Source organism: Ciona intestinalis, unplaced genomic scaffold (genome assembly GCF_000224145.3).
Source record: "Ciona intestinalis unplaced genomic scaffold, KH HT001077.1, whole genome shotgun sequence".
Lineage (NCBI taxonomy): Eukaryota > Metazoa > Chordata > Ascidiacea > Phlebobranchia > Cionidae > Ciona > Ciona intestinalis.
In genome coordinates, this window is record NW_004191398.1 from 1 (window position 1) to 25087 (window position 25087).

The 25087-nt window shown below is 39.6% G+C and overlaps 6 protein-coding genes across 12 annotated transcripts; 3 read left to right on the plus strand and 3 right to left on the minus strand.

Moving 5' to 3' along the window:
* The first annotated feature begins 907 nt into the window (after window positions 1-907).
* Window positions 908-4038, plus strand: LOC108949291 (kinesin-like protein KIF14). Of its 5 annotated transcripts, XM_026839947.1 has the most exons (13): window positions 908-1108; window positions 1216-1391; window positions 1460-1619; window positions 2198-2386; window positions 2482-2621; window positions 2679-2807; window positions 2855-2988; window positions 3036-3085; window positions 3204-3275; window positions 3323-3403; window positions 3452-3562; window positions 3613-3705; window positions 3798-4038. In XM_026839947.1, the coding sequence occupies exons 4-13, from the start codon at window positions 2240-2242 to the stop codon at window positions 3855-3857; spliced, it is 1017 nt and encodes a 338-aa protein (XP_026695748.1). In that variant the 5' UTR covers window positions 908-1108; window positions 1216-1391; window positions 1460-1619; window positions 2198-2239; the 3' UTR covers window positions 3858-4038. The 5 variants fall into 5 exon arrangements, with proteins under 5 accessions (XP_026695748.1, XP_026695751.1, XP_026695752.1 ...); XM_026839948.1 differs by lacking the exon at window positions 908-1108 and having other exon boundaries at window positions 1385-1405; XM_026839950.1 differs by lacking the exons at window positions 908-1108; window positions 1460-1619 and having other exon boundaries at window positions 1321-1405.
* On the minus strand, window positions 3944-8800 carry LOC100177761 (tudor domain-containing protein 5-like). Its single transcript, XM_002120651.5, has 12 exons — window positions 8691-8800; window positions 7306-8292; window positions 6680-6895; window positions 6212-6479; window positions 5814-5910; window positions 5514-5739; window positions 5290-5459; window positions 4821-4947; window positions 4624-4722; window positions 4427-4571; window positions 4173-4276; window positions 3944-4122 (listed from the first exon to the last, which is right to left on the minus strand). The coding sequence occupies exons 1-12, from the start codon at window positions 8761-8763 to the stop codon at window positions 4085-4087; spliced, it is 2550 nt and encodes an 849-aa protein (XP_002120687.1). The 5' UTR covers window positions 8764-8800; the 3' UTR covers window positions 3944-4084.
* Window positions 8801-8901: 101 nt separating this feature from the next.
* On the minus strand, window positions 8902-12373 carry LOC100184016 (isocitrate dehydrogenase [NADP] cytoplasmic). Its single transcript, XM_002126225.2, has 9 exons — window positions 12221-12373; window positions 11854-12030; window positions 11414-11528; window positions 11084-11186; window positions 10576-10753; window positions 10088-10239; window positions 9850-9990; window positions 9506-9668; window positions 8902-9219 (listed from the first exon to the last, which is right to left on the minus strand). Exons 1-9 carry the CDS (start codon window positions 12337-12339, stop codon window positions 9123-9125), a joined length of 1245 nt encoding a protein of 414 aa, XP_002126261.1. The 5' UTR covers window positions 12340-12373; the 3' UTR covers window positions 8902-9122.
* Window positions 12364-14470, minus strand: zf(c2h2)-10 (zinc finger protein). 3 transcript variants are annotated; one of them, NM_001078388.1, is given in 2 exon segments: window positions 12364-13790; window positions 14425-14470. In NM_001078388.1, a coding segment is annotated over 1 exon segment (1194 nt). In that variant the 5' UTR covers window positions 13784-13790; window positions 14425-14470; the 3' UTR covers window positions 12364-12589.
* Window positions 14471-14910: 440 nt separating this feature from the next.
* On the plus strand, window positions 14911-17368 carry LOC100179323 (translocation protein SEC63 homolog). Its single transcript, XM_002126431.5, has one exon. The coding sequence runs from the start codon at window positions 15000-15002 to the stop codon at window positions 17211-17213; it is 2214 nt and encodes a 737-aa protein (XP_002126467.1). The 5' UTR covers window positions 14911-14999; the 3' UTR covers window positions 17214-17368.
* A 1765-nt stretch (window positions 17369-19133) lies between these two features.
* LOC100176987 (solute carrier family 26 member 10) lies at window positions 19134-25048 on the plus strand. Its single transcript, XM_002126606.4, has 18 exons — window positions 19134-19505; window positions 19614-19724; window positions 20118-20290; window positions 20351-20515; window positions 20730-20909; window positions 21148-21230; window positions 21319-21466; window positions 21923-22015; window positions 22082-22183; window positions 22393-22533; window positions 22831-22965; window positions 23097-23273; window positions 23326-23437; window positions 23518-23642; window positions 23707-23761; window positions 23818-24374; window positions 24537-24787; window positions 24895-25048. Exons 1-16 carry the CDS (start codon window positions 19199-19201, stop codon window positions 23970-23972), a joined length of 2262 nt encoding a protein of 753 aa, XP_002126642.1. The 5' UTR covers window positions 19134-19198; the 3' UTR covers window positions 23973-24374; window positions 24537-24787; window positions 24895-25048.
* Window positions 25049-25087: the final 39 nt, after the last annotated feature.

Sequence of the window (25087 nt, forward strand, 5' to 3'; positions counted from 1 at the left end):
TCTATAGTTAATATATGATAGCTATGGTTAATATATGATATCTATGGTTAATATATGATATCTATGGTTAATATATGATATCTATGATTAATATATGATATCTATGGTTAATATATGATATCTATGGTTAATATATGATATCTATGGTTAATATATGATATCTATGGTTAATATATGATATCCATGCTCAATATATGATATCTATGGTTAATATATGATATCTATAGTTAATATATGTTATCTATGGTTAATATATGATATCTATGGTTAATATATGATATCTATGGTTAATATATGATATCTATGGTTAATATATGATATCTATGGTTAATATATGTTATCTATGGTTAATATATGATATCTATGGTTAATATACGATATCTATGGTTAATATATGATATCTATGTTTCCAGACGAAAGTATTTGATGATTTAGGACGAGGAGTTTTAGAGAACGCATGGAAAGGTTTCAATTGTTCGTTGTTTGCGTACGGACAAACAGGTTCGGGAAAGTCTTATTCTATGGTTGGCTTCGATTCCAATAAAGGTAAAACCTTTGAAATATTTAAACATTCCAAGTTTAACCGGAAACCCCAGGAATTGTCCCGAGGGTTTGTGAAGAATTATTTCGAGGAATCTCGGAACATAGTGGGGGGGATGTTGAGTTTCAGGTTTGTGATGTCATAACATTAATGATGTCATAACATTGATGACATCACAGGTATCCGTAGCGATGATCGAGGTTTACAATGACGTGGTCAAGGATTTGTTGAGCAAGCGTGTGGCGACACCTGGTGTTGGGTTGAAAGTTCGACAAGCCCCTAAGAAAGGTTTCGTCGGTAAATATGATGTCTATGTTGGTTATATTGGATACCTATGTTATTATATATGATTTCTATTTAAGTGGTTGGTTTGGAATCGATTCCCGTTCAAACATCGGATGAAATTAACTTCCACATCGGGGTCGGAAACAAACGACGAACGATCGTTGCCACGAGGATGAACGACACGAGTTCAAGGGGACACACCATGTTTGTCATCAAGTTTGTACAAGTTAGCGGGGGGCAAACCGTGGAATCGGAGATTAATCTCGTCGATCTCGCTGGAAGGTGGGGGGGGTTGCATAATTGTTTATTGTGGGAGGACCTTGGGTTTGGGAAGCACCAAGTGTTCAACAACCGAAAAATAAACAATAAATGTTATTTCTATTGTCTAGTGAACGAGCGAAGAGAGTTGGGGGGGCAGGAGGTCGATTGAAAGAAGGTTCGATGATCAACAAAAGTTTGCTGTGTCTTGGTAATTGTATCAAAGCTATCGTGAACGGGGACTCCCACATTCCATACCGAGACTCAGTGTTGACCAAGTTGTTAAAGAAAGCTTTGGGCGGGAACAGTAAGTCGGTGATGGTACGTTGAATAAACGATTGAAACCCAAACATTATTTCATCACAAACATTGTAGGTCGCCGCCATCAGTCCGGCAGCGATCGATTACGAGGAAACTTTATCGACGTTAAGGTTCGCCGATCGTGCAAAACAAATTAAGACAAAGGCCGTGGTAACCGAAATTGAGCAGGGTCGATTGATTCAGATGTACGAAGAGGAAATACACAAGTTACGACGTTAGTTGTCGCATGCAGGGGTATTATTACAAATAGCTCTTCTGGTAGAAACAGTCATTTTATTTTATCAACGTTTCGTATCATTTAGTCACATAATGTTGATTGTTACATCACATAATGTTGATTGTTACATCACATAATGTTAATTGTTACGTCACATAATGTTGATTGTTACATCACATGATGTTGATTGTTACGTCACATAATGTTAATTGTTACATCACATGATGTTGATTGTTACGTCACATAATGTTGATTGTTACGTCATATAATGTTGATTGTTACATCACATGATGTTGATTGTTACGTCACATAATGTTGATTGTTACGTCATATAATGTTGATTGTTACATCACATGATGTTGATTGTTACGTCATATAATGTTGATTGTTACATCACATGATGTTGATTGTTACGTCACATAATGTTGATTGTTACGTCACATAATGTTGATTGTTACGTCACATAATGTTGATTGTTACGTCACATAATGTTGATTGTTACGTCACATAATGTTGATTGTTACATCACATAATGTTGATTGTTACGTCACATAATGTTGATTGTTACGTCACAGAGCAAATAGCGGGCAACCCCCCAAACCAAAGGTTGGGTCTCGATGGAAGAAGTTGAGAAGATAAGACGAGAATTTGAGGATCGGGTGCGAGTGTTGGAGGATCAGTTAGAAGATAAAACATGGAAGGAGAAGATGGAGGAACAACGGTTGGAAACAATGAGACAAATTGAAGAAGAAAATCTTCAAAAAGTAAAATTGAATGTTTTGTTTGTGACAATCGTGTTCTGTTCCACACACCTCGTGTTTCAAGCGCGGCAAACATGAAACATATTTTGTTTCAACAGGAGAAAGCGACGAACACCCCGCACCTGTGGAACTTGAATATTGACCAAGTTCTGTGCAGGGTCAAAATTTATTTCACGAACCCCGGAACCTCGGTGGTGGGCGGGGAGGAGACAGCAAATATTAGGCTGGATGGGGTGAGGTGGGTTGTGGGTGTGATGGATGTTCGTGTCTTTCAATTTAAACAAAATATTTTCAGCGGTGAAATTGCTGAAATTAAAAACGAAGAAAACGATCGGATTTATATTTTGCCGATAAGTGAAATATATGATGTTCGTGTTAACGGGATTGTTGTCCACCGGGAGGCTGAGCTGCGGCACAACGACAGGTGGGAGGATTTACATTATGACATCATAATCATGGTTATTGTTGTAGAATTTTACTCGGAACGAACAACTTATTTGTGTTCGCTCATCCACGAGATTTGAAATCAAAGAAAGAAAAAGGAATTAAAATAAACAAAGTAACTTTTGAGGCGGCGGAAGCAGAGATACGTCAACACACAAAAGGTATTGTTTGATAACAATGGGTGACAATGACCAATTGTTTGTTCCAGAACTTGAAGAAGATTTTACGACATTTGTTTGGAGGGTGGATGAAGATGGGGTGAGTTGGTGGTTCTACTTTTAAAGATAATTAATATGCTAAAATACATTTTCTTTATAAATCTTAATTAAATTTCGATACCACTCGGTAGTAAGTTTATTCATGATTTGAACGACAGAATCAAGACAATGGAAGTGAGTTGGAGCAGTTTGACGTCAAGTGTCGAGAATTACTGGACAAATTAGAATCTGTAAGTTCACATACATTTGCATGTGGTTGTTAAAACAAGTTTTGTAGGAAAATCAAAAGCTGAAGAAACTTGTTAAGGATGGGGAGGGGCAGGTCGGTGCTCGGAAAAAGAATAAAAAAATAAACAAGGTAAAAATATTTAGAATTCCCTTATTTGGTCATTATGTTTATTGTTAGTTACAAGAGCAAATAATCGCGATGCAACGGTTGAAATGTTCGGAGAAAAAGTTTGGAAATCTTCGTTTGGTTGAAGAAAAATGTTTAGAGATAAGTGAGGAAATACCTTCGGTGAGAAACTTAAGATTTGTGTTTTATTTCTAAATAACAGATGTTTACAGTTCAAGAAAGAAAGTGAAATAATTGAAGTTGAAAAGCAAGAAGATTTTCAAGATCAAGAAAATGTTTCGAACCTTCCGCAAACCCCCGACCAGGTGTGCCAACATAACTTGCTTTGTTTCAAACAATGTTTGTCATCATGATGCTTATGATGTAACAATTGGTAATCATGACATCATAATCACAGATTCCCAGCCAAGTTGAAGCAAAATCGGAGAAAAAATCAAAGTTTTGTATTTTATTTTAAATTATTATTTTTGAAATAATGTGTTTTATTTATTTAAATTAATTATATTTTTTTTGTCAAACTATTTCTAAAATAAATGAAACATAGAAACTAAAGAAATTTATTTCAAACGAAGAACAAAGACACGATTGTGATGTCATAATGAACTTAATCATATGGAACATAGAAAGTCATCGAACGTCAAAACAAAGTCATTGCAACATTCATCATAATTAATTAATTCTAACCTAATCACCCATTGTTGTTGCAACACCTGCATCGTATTCTGTGGAATATTAAAGTTAGTTATTTTTACTTAAACAAACAAACCCCCACCTGATAGTTGAGTTTCAAGTTTATAAATTTCTCGAAACACATTTTCCACCTCAATCCTCATGTTAACGGATGGCTGAGCGACCAACATCGCAAGCATCTCATCTCTGGTGGAAAGTAAGTTGATGTATATTTACAATAGGGGAAGAAATCCTCTGTTTGTTTCATGATCTTAAACCACCCAAGAGATATTTCTAAAATTACTTTGCAACAGAAACATATTTGTTCTAAATAAACAACAAATAAAACTTTTCCACCTTTTCTTTATCAGTTCTTCATGAGCTTTACGTAACAAATGTTTGGGTAGAGTTGAAATGTTTTCCTCCCCACCAAATATTCCATGAACAGGGGTTAGAGTGACATCGTGTGGCTCATTTGGGGGCGAACTTTGATTCGATGTTTCTGTGGAAATTAAACATCTTGTTGTATGCAAATTAACCCGGGGAAACCCCACCTGTCACATGATCCATCTCCGTGGCAACGATTGATGACTCAGCAGTTTCCGTCATAATTGATGAGTCATAGTTGATATTGTGATTAGTCATAAATGACCCTGTGTTTAACAAACACCCATTGTTACTTTAATAGAAATTTTCCCAAACTTTACATATTTTTTCATAAGCATTAGATCGCGGTCACATTAAAACCTACCCTGGTCTTCCGTAATTGGTTGGTTTGTGGGCGTCGCATATGGTTGGTATGGGGGCGGGGCATCGAGGATAACACTGCCCTCCAATGGTGGCTGATGTGCAACACCAAGTGGTAACATCGATTGTATCTGGAACGACAAAGTTTCGTAACACACGAACAATATGTGGCATGCTTGTTAATTGGGGTGACATTGTTAAATACATTTACACTCATAGTTGTCAAACACAGGAAACTTCATTGATTAATGTGGTGAATGCAATATACTTTGGCTCCGCTTGTTTGTATAGACACCTAACAGCAGGGTAAAATCTGGGGTGACATTGTTAAAATGCAGTTACACTCATAGTTGTCAAACATAGGGAATCTCATTGATTAATGTGGTGAATGCAATATACTTTGGTTCTGCTTGTTTGTATAGACACCTAACAGCAGGGTAAAATCTGGGATGACATTAAACCGTTAGCCCCACCTGCCGATTCTCCACAGCAAGTCTCGTGCGTTCAAGTTCGTGGCTCGACGCAAAGTCGCAAACCAACGTCGCAAATTGTTGATCGGCCAACACATCATTGATGTAAACATCGATTGTATCGTGAGTTGTGTCGCATATAAGCAGTGACATTACGTTATGAGTGTCCACACCTGGAAGTTTGTGGTTGTAAGTTAACATGAAAGAGTATATAACACCCCACTCACCTGTGACTTTAGCAACAAGTGGTTTGTTACGACACAGATCCAACATTACGCGTCTCGAATCCAACGACCAACTGCCCAGGTTATAAGGTTGCACATGGGACAACCTTGATCGAATCATTTGCGCGGGAAGGTTAAGAAACTTCTCTTTCAACAAAAACAACGAACGAACATTGACAGAAGCGATGTCACCGTAATCAACGAACAATATCTCAACAAACCCACAATCCTGGTTATGACATCATAATGATCATGTGTATGACATCACAACCCTGCTTATGACATCATAATATAATACATTACCAATGGTTCTTTTGTAATTAACGCTCTATTCCAATTCTTGTCTTGAATCGACACCGTGACACAAACTTGTCCGACGCTGATTAAATCGCTCGGCATTCTATGATGGATGGGGGTTTATTAAGGTAGCGACGAACCATAAAATATATTTTCCTCTGTTACTAACATACCCCAAATAAAACCACGGCAAGCACGTCTAATGTTATTCCCCGTGCCACAGCATCGCATCGCAGTCGTGTATTTTCGCATCATTTTTTTTATCCTTGTGTGCTTACGAGTTACCACACTTTTCAACTTTGTGTATGTTATTTGTTTTTAATATGGCTAATAATTTAGACAACCCATTAGAGACCACTGGGTTGCAGCAAATATTCATAAGTTTCTTCCCCACATATACCAACCTATACGCAGCAGCTTCATTACTGCAATAGAATTCTTCCAAATCATCCATCAATTCATCCAAAGCCACCGTCGTGTCCTCCCCGATCAACTGAACCATGAACGCACCCGGAGTTACGACGTGCGACACAAATATGTCAATGTAATCGTCCGATGGTGCGGGAACATCTAGTGTTCGGTAACACACTCCTCCTCCAACCGCGTCTATTGGGGATCCTTGTTTAGGGGAAGCACCCATGCTATGATCGTGGGGAAGCACCATGCATCGACCTGTAAAGGTTAAACTAACGGCAAGGTTGTGGGGCAAGCGATCGTGTCACCAACAAGGATGACATCTTATGTTTCAACATCCCAGTTTTAAGCCTGCTGTTATAGAGTTTTCAAACAATTCATGTGAATAACATCCAATTAGAGTTTGTAGAGTTTTTAAACAATCCATGTGCAAAATATCCAATTACAACAATATTCACCATCTTTCTCACAAAGTTTCACAACATCCAATGCTTTACACAGTAATGTCTCCACATTGATGTAAACCCCCCCGACCGGCAACGAGGAGTTAAAGGTCATTTGGTAAAGATCGTTCAAACATTCAATAACAATGCCGTCGTTGAAGCGTGACATCAGTTGTTTCAACTTTATCTTGACATCTGTTAGGTCGGTGGCCGGAGGTTTGGGGGGGTTCGCTGCAAAAAGAACAATAAATATAAACTAGAATTATATTCTTAAAACTAAAATCAACACAAGCGGGCCAACCTTACACAAATGTAGGAATGTCATCGGTTAAACACATGTTTGGTTACTGGTCTGTCACTCTTTTATTGCAAACATGTTTGTACCAAATTTTACTGTTTAATGATTTTTAAATTAGTTAAATTTAAAAACAATTCATGTTTATGTTGATGCTGCCGGCTATATTAAAGGAATGTAAAAGACCATATAAAACATTTCATATATCGATGTTTCGTCTGCTACCAGGGGAGATACCATGCGTGTCCTTGGTAAAGAAACTTAACTTTGATGATGCGTCGCCATGTGGCAGACAAAACATTACTCGCTTTATCTAAAGCACCAAGTAATATAACGAGCCACGTACTTTGATTTGGGCTTCTTATATTAAAGAACCAATCCCCTGAAGGCAGCGGGCGATACATTGATACCTTGTTACCAAGTGTTGACATGAACTCAATAATACTGAAGTATCCGTAATTCTTAAGTTCAAGGGGTTTGTTATATTTCTGTTCATAAAGCGATGAAATATTTAGAGACCACGTCCCGTTTGGTCGCCCCGACAACAGTTGAAGTAATTCCCGTTGAAGTATCTGACACGCTGGTGAATACTCTTGTTTGAAAATGTTGTTCACTTCTTGCTTGGGACCCGTGTTCACTTTCTTTGCAGCCAAATGGTTTTTAACTATTTTTTCCGTTTCTTTGTTCAAACTTTTTTCCTCAATAGCTTTGTCTTCCTTTTTTTTCTCAGTTGTTACTTCCTTCTCTAAACAATCTTTATTTTCAGCGATATTATTTTTATCGCCGTGTACCTTGGTTTGTGTAAGATATTTAGCGGGGTAAACATAGAGATTCTGGCCCGCCCTGTTCGTGCGACCAAATTCAAGACGAACGATATCCGGCATCGCAAGCAACAGGTCACGGTGGTTTTCGAACCCGTGCCCGTTGATGTGAAGTTTCGCTCCGTTTACTTTAGAGTAAATTTCTGGCAAAATTGAAATCGAAAATCCGTTCGGAAAAGTTTTAATAACTTTGAAGAGATTGTTTCGAATGAAAGCGGGAACATATAGTGTTGGAGCTTTCTTGATTCGGGGGGAGCGTTTGGGTTCCAGCTGCCCCTCAAGTGAGTTGTATGTTTTCGGTTTTCTTTGTTTTGTAATCATTTTCTTGATATGTTCGGTTTTATCATCCGCGATTCCATGTATGATGACATGAGGCCCGTCATACACAAACACCAACGTATCACGCAAAGATTTCAAGAAGTCGCGACTTGTCATGAAATGAAACTTCTTATACGGCAAAACCTCGCCAGCCATTTGTTTATAATCTCGTTCCAACTGCGTCGGGGTCAAACCTGGGTGACATTGGGGTTGTTTATATTTGATGTCTATTTGTTGATGTTTGGTTGCATAACATAATTAATTTTATTATAAATCATTGTTTATATTTTGAATACGATAGCGAAGATCAAATTAAGTAAAACAACGAAGAGAAGTAGCAGCAAAACGACGGTCGTTAAACATGCTATGCGTAAAAAAATGTCAAAATGTCAAATAAAGCATGGCTGTCAACTTAACGCACAACAAATTCATTGAAACAAACTGAGATGGAATTGGGAGGGAGTTAGTTGTTATAGGGGTATGGTTAAGGGTTAGCAAATAAGGTGGGAGGGGATTCTTCACTAGCCCCGTATTTATTTTTAAGCATCCAGATTGTCCCTAATTACGCTGCATATATTAATATATACTTTACCGCATGATGCTGAAAGCAGTAAACTTCGAAGGACTTTCTTTACTTTATTTTTCTCTGCCAATAATTCCGACATCTTGTATTTAGAACCACGTGACGATAAATACAAACCTCGCGCCAAACGACAGAAGCGTCAAATATTGCGGCGTAAATTTCTGCGATTTATTACTTACATTCTATGTAACGCAAATTTTCACGATTAACAAGCCACAAACTTTTTTAACACAATTTATTCCTCCCCGAAAACAAAGTACCACGAAATAAACTTTATTCAATATAATTTCCTAAATGTGTAAAATAAACGCTTCAATACTTTAACAATGTAAACCCTAATAAACAATATTTGCATAATTTTTAAATTTAAGTTAAGCACAAATATAATTTAATTATGAATTGCACAAATTCATTATTTCATCGCAACAATACAACTGGTGCTTAAAGTTGGGATTGCCCGGATTTCATCGCAGTTCCCAAGTTTTCCGCAATTTTGTCCAAAAACTCGTAAGTGTTGAGATAATCCGATCTCGTTACCCTGGGTATAAAAGTGGTTTCGATGAACATAGTTACTTATTTATCTTCGCATGACGGGGCAACAATAGTCGTTATACTGTGGGTGTTCTGTTTTATACACCTCATGCCAGCTTACCAATTACCACGTATGTAACTTTGTGGGTGATTGTTTTTATATATGGCTGATAATTTGGACAACCCATTAGTGACCACTGGGTAGGAGTAATTGCAGGAGCAGCATATACAACACCACACCCCCAAACCCCCACACCCCCCTAGAACAACCACACCCCCAAACCCCCACTCACCCCGGCAACCCTTTAATACAGATAGCAAGGTCCTTAGTCATTGAACCAGACTCGATGGTTTCAATACAAACCCTTTCAAGGGTGTTCGCAAATCGATCAAGTTCCGTGTTTGAATCCAGCTTGGCTCGATGCAGAAGGCCACGTGTCCATGCGAATATAGAAGCTGGGAAGATATATGTGATTAGTGGTTGGTCTCTCACAGGATTGTGTTTCTAACTATCCCAGCTGCCCCTGTGGTTTAAACACAAATAGGACAATAAAAAATAATGAAAACTTGTCCCATCTTCCCCCGCCCTACTAAACAAAAGTTGGTTGCCACGCCCCCTAACACACCCCCAACCCACCAATCGGATTGGTCGACGTCTCCAACCCTTTCTGATGTTGCCGATAATGCCGCGTCACCGTTCCATGAGCGGCTTCTGCTTCAACTGTCTTGCCGTCGGGACACACGAGGACGCTAGTCATCATGCCCAACGAGCCGTAACCTGTAATGTTTGTCATGTGACACAATCCAACCAATCACAGTCACGATAAATGTAACTGCAACAAAATTCTTGAAAACATTGTAACCTCCCCACCCACCTTGTGCCACGGAGTCTGACTGAACATCTCCATCATAATTCTTGCACGCCCAAACGAACCCTCCCTCGGACTTCATGGCATATGCCACCATATCATCAATCAACCGATGTTCGTACCAGATGCCGTTCCCCTCATATTGGGGCTTGTACTCGCTGTAATATAAAGTTAATGTTTCATCCACAAGTTCTTCACGATACACGTGATGATAAAATAGAAAATACAAAACATAGAAATTGTTTAACTCAAGCAACAAGATGTGGAAATTCCACCAACACCGCAAACCAACCATGAGGTTGAGTCGTGTTAAATATCAAAGGTCATGTGTGATTATGATGTCACAAGGAGTATATGTGACATACAAAACAAATATTTAAACGAATGATTTTTAACTTTTGACCCCAATATTTATGAATGGAGGATTAAGCAAGGTTGTTTTAACATAAATATAACATAAGTACACACGATAATAGATGTTAAATATCACCAACCTTTCGTAGACCTCTTGAAAAATATCTTTGAACCTCCCGTCGTATTTCTTGAGTATCGTGTTCTTAGTGCTGAGGTATAGCGGCCACTTCTTCTGCAACGCAAACTTAAGACACGAATGAGCGAAGTCACGGATCGATTTATCTGTGTTGTACATGGCCATGGCAACCCCACCTCCATCTGTGGATGATAGGGGTGTTATGATGTAATAATGGGGTGTTATGAATCATGTAATAATAGGGTGTTATGATGTAATAATGGGGTGTTATGATGTAATAATAGGGTGTTATGATGTAATAATGGGGTTTCTCCTGCACTCAGTGCACGTCTCTTTAGCCTCTAAACCACACAATAGAATTCGAGTTTCGATGTTGTTACCATTGTGAACATTAGTGTTCTTACACTTATCGTTAATTACTTCAACCCAGTGGTCACTAATGGGTTGTCTAAATTGTCAGCCATACAGTAATACAATCACCCACAAAGTCACATACGTAGTAACAAACCCACCTTTAAAATCAAATACTTTAAACTCCTGGGGCGAGCCGTTAGTTGGGGTGAACTTAATGACTACTTCCCCTTCCCCTGGAACCACAAAGTCCGTAGCTTTGTACTGTAGGTGGATGGTGAAATATTAATAGACTACTTAAATAAAATTGTTTATTGTACCATCTAGGTTATTTATTATTAATTATATTATGAGGTTTGTGCAGCGTCACATACACTGAAGCAACAACTAGACTTAAGTGACCTTGAGTAACCAAACCCAAGGACACGGAGTTGCAGGCAGCCAACTTTATCATGGAATGTTCAACACAGCGCACGGGGCAAACCACCCACCTGGTCCCCATGCGCGTGTCGGCCGATAACAATCGGTTTCTTCCATGTCGTCACAAGGCGAGGGATATTCTTACAAATGATCGCTTCACGAAATACAGTTCCGCCCAAAATGTTTCTAGAGGATTAAAAATGTCGTTACTTATCTTTAACCACAACAACTTTAGAGGTGTCTGGGATGGATGACATTATATGTTTATCACCCCAGTTTCATGCAACAACTGGCTTTTACCCTGCTGTTAGGTGTCTATACAAACAAGCAGAGCCAAAGTATATTGTATTCACCACATTAATCAACGAGGTTCCCTATGTTTGACAACTATGAGTGTAACTGTATTTTAACAATGTCACCCCAGATTTTACCCTGCTGTTAGGTGTCTATTCAAACAAGCAGAGCAAAAGTGTATTGCATTCACCACATTAATCAATACAATACTAGGCACCTAATGGTCCCGTTAGGTGACTTCCACATTTTCTTTAAATTAAACTCGACAACCCGATTTTCATCAGGTGTGATCGTCGCACACTTGATACCGACGTTAAACTTCTTGATCGCTTCCGCTGCTTCAACTGTCACTTTATCCTCGGTGGCGTCGCGATTCTCAACAGAAAGATCAAAACTAACGAAGTGTTTGAATGTAAGTGAATGCAACTGTATAAACGTATGTAACTTGTTTATCCTAGCATGGCGGGGCAACAACAGTCGTTATAACACGGGTGTTCTGTTTCATACACCTCGTACCCGCTTACAAGTTACCACATATGTAACTTAGTGCAAAATAAACAACCACCCCACCCCCAACAACTCACCATTTCACCTCAAGATCAACATAGGGAAAAATCAACTTTTCTTTGATAAGTTCCCAAATAATCCGAGTCATCTCATCTCCTTTCAACTCAACAACATTTCCACCGATAATTTTCGACATTTTAACTGATTATTTATTCTTAACCTAACACAAAACAAGATGGGAATAATATTCACTAAAACTTAAACCAAACGCTCGTTAAACAACAAACACGCATGCAAAATATGACATTATTAATTTCAGAGTTTGAACCCAATATTCCCTGCCATTGTTACATCACAATCAAACAATGATGTTGGGAAGTCTAGAATGAGCAATGTCACAATCCAAACAATATGTTTGCTTTGAATCAACACGACGTCTTTTTTCCTTATGAAGTCTCAGCTTCTACCAAGTCAGTCCCACCAACTTGAACAATCTCCAGCTCGGGACTGTCGGGTCCGCTCTGCTCGTGGATGATTTCTTCAATGTTCGGATCCATGTCGTGGCCCACATTATGCCTAACCTGCCCAACTTGCCCGACTGGCCCAACTTGCCCCGCCTGCTCTACATGTTCCAAACCATGCTCCAGATGCTCCACACTTTGCTCCTCCTTCTCACCAATCTCCTGCATCATCTGTTCCTCCATGTTGGTAACCATGGAAACCGGGACAACGGAGTGTGTGAGAATATGCCGTCTCAGATCCCCTGGTCCAATGAACCCTTTGTTGCAGTATTGACATCTATGTTTATAATCCTTGGTGTGTTGGCTGATCACATGTTGCCGTAGATTTCCGACGTGCGTGAACGCACCGTGACAATAGTCACACTTGAACGGCTTCTCGCCAGTGTGGAGCCGTTGGTGGGTGACACAGTGACCGTGTTGTACGAAGGTTTTCTCACAGAAGTTACATTTATATGGCCGTTCACCTGTGTGGGTTCGCATGTGTGTACGCAGGTTACTTGCGTGCCCGAATGAATATCCGCACTCCTTGCAAGTGTAAGGTTTAATATTCTGGTGTTTCATAGCAATGTGTGCAAGAAGTGTGCCGTGTGCTTTGAATCTACCATCGCAAATCCCACAAATATAAGGTTTCTCATCAGAGTGTGTTCGCATATGCTGCACAACACCAGCCTTTTGATTGAAAGCTTTCCCGCAAATTTGGCATTGAAACGGTTTCTCTTTCGTATGAACCCTCAGATGTTGTTCGACTGATGGTTTCGTTTTATTTGAATAATTACAAACTGGGCAATGAAACTTTCCATCTCTAAACTTGACGGGATGAACCTCCTTCACGTGTTGAACAAACCTTGCATGGGATTCGAACGCGAGCGAACAAATAAAACATTGTTTCATCTTTACCGAGGTGAGTCGTCCATGTTGTTTGAACGCTTCCTCGAAACTGACCCCCTCCAACTTGATCTCCCCTCCATCATCATCTTGTAAAACTTCCTCAAGGAATATTTGGTCATCGTCGTAACTGCCGTCATTAACATCAATCACAATCGTCGTTGCTTTGTCGCCGATCATTACCAAAGTTTCCTCCAAATCTTGAACACTCGGTGTCGCTTCATCATCAGCCATTTTCAATCTGTTGAAAATATTTATGAGAAGATAAAAGTTTAGGTGACGGTGTACAATTCTACCACGGCAACACAAACAGGTTCGAGAACCGATGTTAAAGTTGAACAAGAATATTGTGGTTTTTTATATAGGTTTGCTGGGAAAAGTTGACTAATATTTAATCCATAAATTGTAGGATTTTAATTTCTATAATTAACCATTACCAAGGTTCTTCTAATGCAGCATATTGTCGCACAATATATGTGTGCAATAAATTAAATAAACAATAAAGCAGTTGTGGTGCAACAGTAAGAATATGCGCCGGTGTGGTGTGAAAATAAAATGTTTGAAATCAATTACCTTAAAAAAAATAAACGCAAACGTAGATGTCACGTGTTTCATTTAATATTTTAAATATTTTTGTTCATTAATTTTAAAGTCCTCTAACATAGTTGATTTAATTAATTTCAACAAATAAACATTAAAAGTTACGTTTTTTTGTTTTAATTTTCCAACAAACGCAATTTTAACGTTAACATAGAAATTTATGATTCCAGTAGAAATAAAATATCGCATAACAGGTTAAACATGGATACATCATATTTAAACATCACATAGACAATCATATAACCACCACAGACATAGTTTTTATCAAAACTTACCTTGTAAACGTAAACTAAAACACTTTTAGGATCAGTTTACTGAAACAAAAATGGCGGCTTGGACAAAACGACGGTTTGCCTTGAAAGAATTTCGATGACGTTTCAGTGCTTCCAGATACTTTTTTCATAATTTTCCCGCCTATTTTTGCAAATTAAAAGTGTTCGCACATATTTATAATTTCAAAAAAAATATTAAAAAACTTTTTTTAGATTCATCTCCAAACATTAACTGTACGTAGAAACGGATTGCCAAACCAAACGAAAGTAGCAATTTAGTGGTTTAAATATGAACTTTTTATCAAGTTACACCACGGTTGTGGGAACGCTTAGTTTAGTTTCAGTAAATCTTAATCACAGACATACAGTATGCATCAGTAGTTAGGTGGCCACACATCCATAATCTCTTGGCAACACTCATACGGAAACATCTCTGTCGTGTTTAAACCGGAGTAATTCCTATCAATGTAAAACAGCTGGAAGTAAAATGAGACGTGGATATAATGTGTTTGTGATATGTTAGCGGGTATATTCTAACTAAAGTTATTGTTTTTTAGGAAATTTAATTTGTAGCAAAGATGTCTCAACAATTTGCATACGATGAAAAGGGCTCAACGTTTTTATATTTTATTCTCTCTTTTTTTGCAATGCTATTAATCCCACTCACGTATTTGTTCTGGCCTAAAGGAGTAAAAGACGAAGAGAAAAGATTGCGGACGCTTTGCCCAATCCACGGTAAAAGTAAATGGTATAAGAAAGTGCAAGAAGCTTTAAGGAGGAAAAAGTCAAAACCAAGTTTTCGGAAATGGTTGATTGTTTTTGCTTGGGTTGGGTTCCTGGTGTTGGTTTATAAAGTATCAAACATCGAGAATGATCATGTCGAATACGATCCTTATGAGGTTCTGGGAGTCGATAGAGATGCGGATAAAATTGAAATCAAGAAAAGATATCGACAATTATCACTTGAAAACCATCCTGATAAAGGGGGGGACTCGGATACGTTCATGAAAATCAGGAAAGCTTACGAATCACTCACCGACGAGGAAACCATGCAGAATTGGAAGGAATATGGGAACCCTGATGGTCCGCAAGCCATGGAGTTTGGAATTGCTTTGCCGAAGTGGATTGTCGAATCTAAAAACTCAATCTTTGTCCTTGGGATTTACATGGCTTTGTTTATGGTTATCATGCCAATAATAGTTGGTGTGTGGTGGAGCAGATCAATTAAATACAGCAAGGAACAAGTCTTGTTAAACACTACACAATTATATTATTATTTCCTTAATAAAACCCCCAACCTTAACCTTAAGAGAGCCATAATGATTATCTCGGCCTCCTTTGAGTTTAGTCGAGAACATAATTCCAAGGTGCGTGCCCCGACACCCGCTGACAACGAAGAGTTACCAGATTTGTTGCATAGACTGGAGTCGTGTTCAATTACGGATAATCCAAAAGAGAGGCCGATGAACTTTCCTTACAGTGTGAAAGCTCGTATTCTTATATATTGTCATCTTTGTAGGTTGGATATTCCATCAACAATGCTGGAGGAAGACCTGGAGTTTATTTTGTGTAAAGTCCCGTTGTTGGTGCAGGAGATGGTTGGATGTTTGTCCCAACTCACCGTGATGGCTCACTGGAACAAAGCGAGCATGCCAAGGTTGGAGTCGCTGGAAAATGTGATGAAAATTTGCCCAATGATGGTCCAGGGGTTGAGGGAAACCAAGTCCCCACTGCTACAACTGCCATATTTCAACGATGACTTCGTGAAGTATTGCCACATGAGTAAAAAGCGATTTGTGAGGAATCTTCGGGGTCTCGCGCAACTTCGTGAATCGGATCGTCGACAAATGTTGCGAAGAATGGGTGACGAGGAATATGATACGATGATCTCTGTGTTGAAAAAATATCCGGATGTTGAACTTCATGTGACAACGCAGGTGATGGACGATGAAGATCTGAACGTCATCACGGCTGGAGCGATCGTCACGGTGACGCTGTCCATGACAAGAAAGGAGCTCGGCGACCTGCAGGAGGAAGAGGCTGAATCGCCCGTGGAAACACTGGCAACACTGGACGATGAGGAAGGGGTGGGTGAGAAGCCGAACAAACTTAAGGTTTGGGAGAAACAAAGTAAAAAGAAAAAGAACGTAAAGAAAAAAAAACCAACCAAAGCTGGGGCAAAGAAAACACTTGGGGCGAAGAAAGTTGATAAATCAAAGTTTGATGAAGCTGAGGTCAGTAGTGAGGGGCAAGCTGCTAAAAGTAACGAGTCTGGCGACAGCGATTCTGATGATTCTGACACCGACTCCGATTCACCTCGGGATGAGGAAACTGAGGAAAAGGAATGGCAGGCGATGCAAGCCACGTTTAAAAGGAAGAGCAAAGCTTCACTAACCGTGTCGGACAAACGTACACACACTGTGTACGCGCCAAACTTACCTGTGGAGAAACAGGAATGGTGGTGGGTGTACGTGTGCGACCGTAAGCGGCATCTGCTGCTAACTTCACCTGTAATGGTTTGTAACCTGCGCGAAAGCGAGGAGATTGAACTAAAGTTTCCTGCCCCACAGAAACCTGGTCGGTATACCTACCAAGTATGGCTGAGGTCTGATTCATACCTGGATTGCGACCAAAAGCAAGATATTAAGCTCGACGTGAAAGAAGCCAAGCCATTGGAGGAAGAACATCCGCAGTGGAATATTTCGGATAATGAAAACAACGATGGTGGAAACGAAAGCGAAGATGAAGGGATTTCATCGGAGGAAAACTCACTGTCGGATGTGGATAATTAATTTGCAATTTTATAAAATTTGATGTTTTAAGTCTTGGTGAATGCTTTGGCAATCCAACCCAGTATTTGTGTAAGGCTGTAGATTGTATGTTGGGGATGTTATTTGTGCAATGGCAGTTTGTGTGTTGAGATAATAAAAGATAATATGTGAACGTGTGGAAGTTGTTGATTTCCTGTTGAACTGGCTGTAATAATAAAGTTCTATAGAGGGTTTATACACCAGCTGTGTATAAGATATATTATATAGCAGTGTCATATTATACACAAGGTCAATTATATTTAATCTAACCCACAATAATTGAATATATTACGTAACAACAGCGTATTATACATGTAATATATATGGAGTACACCCACAACAAGTATATTATACATAATTATACTTAAATGCACCATACACACGGGTATTATATTTAATCAAAGCAAGAATCATCAAGGTTTCGCTTCTGGCGTGTTCCGATGACGTAGTTGCCTGTGTCACGTGGTATTCTAGAACAGCCAATCTATGACGTAATAAATTAGATTTTAAAAAAGAGAGCACGGCTTTAATGATAAGCCACGAGCAGAGCGACATTAATACGAAAAATAAACATATCACGTAACGACGATGGGCATACGTTATTACCATAACTGGCTAACGGTTAAAACGCCATTTATCTTTTCGTCTAACAACTTTGGTGACGTTACAAGTTGGTCCTGGCTGATCTTCAAACATCTACTTCACCGGTAGGTGGCGGTATATAGAAAACTAGATTTAATATCGATAGATTTCTATATTAAGACCTCGATGTTATAACGAATAGAAGAACGTGAGCTCTATGACGTAACAAACAAACGAATAAACATTTTGACGAAATCGCAGTTCTATTGTTACGTCACTTTTGCGATAATAACCCCTTGTTACGTCATAGATAGTATCGCGTATGCCCGATGTGTCTGAACCTGTCGCGTTTGGTTGAAGAAGTCTCCTTTGTTACAACACATGCGTGATTATGACGTAATAAACAAGAAACGATGTTCTCGGAACACAGATTGCTCGGTTTGTTGAACCAGAATAAACATAAACCTTCTAACTTGTAACCTGGTGTGGTAACTTTGTGGAAGAGGTGTTTTATGCGCGGAGCAATCATGGCGTGATCAGTTGATGCGAATGGGGTCATGAACTGTAGTGAGAGGATACGTCATTGTTTACTTATGACATCACACGTATAGTTCCTAACTTATACTATCACTGGATGGGGCACTTTAATGACGTCATCCGTGTTTTTGTTTCGTATTTAGATTGCGACGAAACATTGAGTATTATGACGTAAAAACAATGGTGATTATTCAGTGACAAAGCGGCCAGACGACCATGGAATATTAGGAGGTGAATGATTAACTAACATTTTGATCAGCCAGGTTCCGCGAAGCCAGGTCAGAACGATTGTTTAACTAGGGCTGTGCATGGTGTGTTCGGGCGACAAACGACATCGTTAATTTTGTGTTGGAGTAGAAATGGGGTTTAAATATTTCGGAAGCCTTTGGATAGTTGATGTAATAGGTTATAACAATTGTTGTGCGAGGGTATTGAACCGTGTCGTTAATATTTTGGAATTCATGTTCAATAGTGGTCTAACTAAGTTTAAAGAGAATATTAAACTGGGTTTAAATATTTTGAAAGTTATAAAGGACGATGCGGAGATAGGTTGGGTTTAGTTGGTTCGGGTTCGAATCCGGGAGTGGGTGGTATTACTGTGGGGTAAGATGGATACCTTGAACACATAATATCCCATATTTCATAATTGTGTTTTTAACAACTAACAACAATCTTTTAAATGTGTGAGGATACGATTGTATAATTCTGTAAATATTATATGTTTGCTATCAAGTGGGGAGATAATACAAAATGAGACCCCGAGCCATCTTACCCCAATCTATCAAATAACCATGTCGTGATCATTTTTAGATTTCTTTTATATTTTAAGTGCAAGTTTTTTAAACAAAATGGCGACAAAGGTCGAAGAACCATCAGATACAATCCTTATAAGAAGGAAAACTTTCACCGAAGAAAAGTTTCAAGATAAATATGAATTGGAGCCAGTGTTGCCCAAAGAACTAACATTGGAAAGATTGAAACGGAAGTCGAAGGAATATTATCACAAGAAGAAGGAGAATCCGTGCAAATCTACAAGGAAATATATAGCAGGGTTGATTCCTATATTCACATGGTTATCGCATTACAAGCTACGAGCGTGGATTGTTCCCGATATCATAAGCGGTATCACTGTTGGGGTTATGCAAATACCACAAGGTGAGACAATATGACGTAACAATGCCCAATGCCACAAGACAATGCCAACTGCTTCGTCACTGTGACAAACGTGTAGATTCTGACGTCATAACCTTTATTACGTCACAGGTATGTCTTACGCTCTACTAGCGGGACAACATCCAATATATGGATTGTACACGGCCTTCTTCCCTGTTCTGTTGTACGCAGTGTTCGGAACGTCCAGACACACGTCTATGGGTGAGGGTTAAGATGTGTTTCGCCTGAACATCGAAGTTCGTATCAAAACTAAGTCCAATTATCTTGTTACAAGAATCGAACAACTTCATAAACAGATCAAGGCCATGGAATTCTTTACATTTAAATTATTGGCGTGCTGTTTTAATGTGGTGAAAGTTAAACAATAAACTTGGTAGCCAACCTCGTAAACACTTTGCTACATTCATTTTTATCGCTACACACATTTATTGCCTAATTGCGTAAACCTTGTAACATTTAATTTGGTTTTATTAGTCACATATTTCGTAACATTGGATTCTGAATATTATTTTGTTACGAGAATCGTCTAACTTTATGAGCTTTAGATCAGGACCACATTGCTCAACATAAATATCATTTACTTTTTACATACAGGATCATTCGCCATCACCAGCCTTATGTTAGGGTCGGCCGTCTCTAGCGCTGTACCAGATCCTACATTCAATCAAACGACGCCCAAAGATGAGCAAGATATTTTATGGAAGGAAGTTTACGACGAACGAATATTGCTCGGAGCTGCAGCCGCTTTAATAGGCGGAATATTCCTGGTTATACAAGAATAACTTGTTGTTTATTCAGTAAATAATCCTCTGTTAATCATTACACAGCTCGGTCTAAGCATTCTCAACCTCGGAATTATCGTAATTTACCTCTCCGACCCGATGGTCAGCGGCTTCACTTGCGGGAATGCTGTGCAAGTGTTTGTGTCCCAACTTAAAGGACTTTTCGGGGTGTCAGCTGGAAGTTACTCTGGTCCATTGAATATTATTTGGGTAGGTGGTACAAGGTAGTACTATGGGGTAAGATGGGATACTGGTGTTAACACACAATACCTCATATTTCTCAACTAAGTTTTTAACAATTAACACGATTCTAAAAAATTATTTGTTTACTAACGAATGGAACGATAAAAAATATTGAAAACGTGTCCCATCCCACCCTACTATAATGTGTGTTATTGACGTCATAATCAACTTTCATTTATAGGTCATAAGAGACGTGATTGTTAACCTAACAACCCTTGATGCGGAGGGAAGGACACGGGTCTCAGCCACTGTCGTCATTTCCGCTATCTGCGTTATATTTTTACTCGGTGTGAAAGAAATAAACGAGAGATATAAAAAGAAACTTCCCCTGGGGATTCCCATACCGGGGGAGATTATTGTGGTAAGTCACGTGGGCAAGACTCGTTGTTGTTTTAAAAATACAAATTGGTGCGCAGTCATTCCCTGTTAACCAACCAAATCGCTCGGTTTCGTTTCTGTGACAACTTTTTTTCTGTAAGACGCACGTCCAAGCACTATATACCAATTAAGCCGCATTAACCTCTAACTGAAGCACCCGTTATAAACCGGGACAGCCGGATACCCACCCACCCACCCACACTTAACCCACCCCCCCACAGGTCATAGTTGGCACAGGTGTTTCGTATGGAGCGGATTTGGCGGGAAATTTCAACGTTGATATTATAGGGGATATCCCTAGTGGGTAAGTGACGTCATTATAGACACCGTGTAAATTCTGACGTATACAATACACATTATGGCGTAACATTGACCTTACAAATGATTAACAGACTCCCCGTTCCCAAACCACCACCCACAGACAAATACTCCATTGTTGTTGGATACGCGATACCGATCGCCATCATCGGTTACGCCGTAGCTGTTTCAATGGCCAAGATATTTGGAAACACCTTCGGTTACAAGATAAGGCCGAACCAAGTAAGAACACCAGTGTTATACCACCTACCTAAAATAACCACACAAATATTAAGCCCTAACTTACCTCTGTATCATTTTACCCCTGTACCAACTTACCCCTGTACCAACTCACCCCTGTACCAACTCACCCCTGTACCAACTTACCCCTGTACCAACTTATCCCTGTACCAACTCACCCCTGTACCAACTTACCCCTGTACCAACTTACCCCTGTACCAACTCACCCCTGTACCAACTCACCCCTGTACCAACTCACCCCTGTACCAACTTACCTCTGTACCAACTTACCCCTGTACTAACTCACCCCTGTACCAACTCACCCCTGTACCAACTTACCCCTGTACCAACTCACCCCTGTACCAACTTACCCTCTGTACCAACTTACCCCTGTTCCAACTTACCCCTGTACCAATTTACCCCTGTTCCAACTTACCCCTGTACCAACTTACCCCACAGGAACTTGTAGCATACGGGCGTCACAAACAATCCGTGAGTTCCTTCTTCTTCTGCTTTCCAGCTTTCCCATCAATGTCAAGGAGTTGCGTGCAGGTATGTTACGTCACCATGACGTCACACCCTAACACATGACGTATGTATGACGTAGTTTCACTCCAGGTTGACAGCGGGGGCAAGACGCAGTTGGTAGCGATACTATCAGCGTTATTGATGCTTCTCGTTTTGCTTTGGATCGGACCGGTGTTCGCTTCGATACCAAACGTTAGTGAGACGTCAATCTTTAACCTTCATATTTATCATCGCTCTCAATATAACTGGTTTCGTTTGTGTGGAAAATATCATTTGAATATTGACGTATAGGAAAGTCCCATAAAAACATTGAAATATAAAAAATTGTTTCCATTAAGTTTGGTAACTTTATAATTAGAACACATCCCCCCCCACACATGTATACTAACTCCTCCCCCCAGGCTTGCCTCGCTTCTATCGTGGCTGTTGCGATCAAGGGAATGTTACGCAAAGCACGTGACCTCCCCCCCATATGGCGGATCAGTAAGTTGGACGGAATCACGTGGTTGTTGGCCATGCTTGCTACCGTGTTCCTGGACGTTGTGAGTATTTGTGTGGAGTTATAACACAGATGTTCATCGTGCCCGCTTACAAGTTACCACATATGTAACTTGTTTATCCTCACATGGCGGGGCAACGGCAGTCGTTATAACACGAGTGTTCTGTTTCATACACTTTGCGCTCGCTTATAAGTTACCACGTATGTAACTTTGTAGGGAATTGTTTTTTTGTATGGCTGACCATTTAGACAACCCATCAGTGACTACTGTATTGGAGCAATTGTCGTTAAAAACACACACACAATAGTAGCAACATCAAACACATACGTTACCTTCCAGATACTTGGGCTCCTGGTGGGGGTGTTGGTATCGCTTCTATGTGTTGTGTTTCGTACCCAGATGGTGGCAGCAGAGAAACTAGCACACGTAGATGACACTGAAGTTTACAGAAAAGCTGGATCGTTTAAGAAACCGGTGAGTCATGAAAAAACTTTGTTGTCGCGTTGTGACGTCACAGAGGTGTTTTTTATCGCTTTGTAACGTAATAACTTGTTTGGATATATTTACCGTGATGTTTTAGTGACATCACAATGACTAATATTCAGGTTGAAGAAGATAAAGACATCATCGTGATCGCGTTTCGAGGAGCGCTACACTTTGCTAACAAACAATTCCTAGCAAAATCGATTATGACGTCAAGTGGGATCGACCCCGGGATCGAGTTGTCGCGGAAAAAGAAATTGGACGCGATCAGGAAGAAAGCGATGCAAGAAGAAGAAGAGGTATTGTGACGTAACAATAGAGGTGTGTCGCGTCATATTGATGTTATTTTAGAGTCTCGAAAGTGTGAGCGTCATCGAAAATGGGGGAACTACCAGCGTTGAAATTACTAACGGTGGAAATATTAATAGTGGGGTAATGATAGAGGGAAATCCCCACGCTGAAGGTTTGGTTATTGTTATATATAGAAGTTCAAATGATAGTATATTGTTATATATATTATACATTGTTATACATTTACATCAGGCGTGTTGAACACAGTGGACGCGATAGTTGATGAACAAGACAAACCGAAACGCGTTAAATGCATCGTGTTGGATTGTTCACAAATAAGTTTTATGGATTGTCCGGGAGTGAAGTTTATTAATAAGGTAAATACTATATGTGACGTCATATAACCTATCTGTGGCGTAACAATGCCTTTATTATTGTTAGACGTTCGAAGATTATCGCACCCTTGACGTCACAATGCTACTGGCGAACGTCTGCAGTAAGTTGATTGTATGTTAATTTTGACGTCATATTTACATTTATTACGTCACACAGGTGAAGTTGCTCACGTGTTAAAGGTTGGAGGGTTCATCGAAAAGTACGGTGATGACGTCATATTCCTGTCGGTGCACGACGCGGTCACGTGGTGGCAGTCACGAGCAACACGTGACACAATATACGATGAACAATTCACTACGACAAGGATGTAAAACAAACTCGTTGTACAAACGACAACAATTCGTTCAATCTTTTCTTCGTTTAATTCAAATCGTTCGCTTCAAAACTTGATTTAATAAACTCGAATGCAGCTGTTGTGACGTTTTCTGTAATACAAGGGTGATTGTGACGTATCAATGCAATAAACGAGGTTTAATAATATAAACTGAAAAATGTAAAACTTATGAAAAGAGAAAACTAGTTGTCATCTTATTCGGGAAGCTAAAATTAAAGAGCAATATTTGAAAATAAACCAAAACATCCATGAGGTATAGTAAGAGTAACGCATATCGGGAATCCCCGTCACAAAAGTCCCCATATCGCCATGGAAAGTCTCAGCTGGTCGAAAAAAGCTTTAAATTTCACCAAGAAATTAAACAACTTTATCTATTCGGGTATAGTGAGGTTTTATATGCACAAAGTTACATACGTGGTAACTCGTAAGCGGGTACGAGGTGTATGGAACAGAACACCCGTGTTATAACGACTGTCGTTGCCCCGCCATGCAAAGATAATAAAGTTACATACAGATTCAACTAACCGACAATATACGGCAGATACCTCACGTCAATCAACCATCCCCCTCACAGTAAGCGGGTTCAACGTGGGTTTGATAAACCAAGAAGCTTTGGCTCAACTTGTTAAATATCCCGATGTGTTCAGAGTGGTTGAGGGTTCCAGTGGAAAGAAGTTGAAACTGAGCGATAAGTTTGATGATTATGACGCAAGAACCTCCGCTGTTGAAGGAGTGTTGTTGGATATGAAAGAAAGGACCAGCCATGTTTGTTTGGAGGGGTGGAGAGATGAGGTAACGACTGTCACTGTATCATGTGTTTAAAGTTTTGCTTTAACTTCACCCTTTAGTTAAGGGGGTAAATTAAAGGTTATAATCTTATAAATAATATGATGTTACAGACTTACGAAGTTTCAATTGGGCCGAACCATTCGTCGTTGTTTCGTGTTGAGAGGGCGGCAACGTCGATGCTCGGGGTGAAAACTTACGGGTCGCACATGAACGGATATGTCAGTCATCCAAGCAGGGGGGTGTGTTTGTGGATCGCTCGCAGGTGATTGGTTTCGGGTTCACGGACCTGTGCTGCCATTGTGC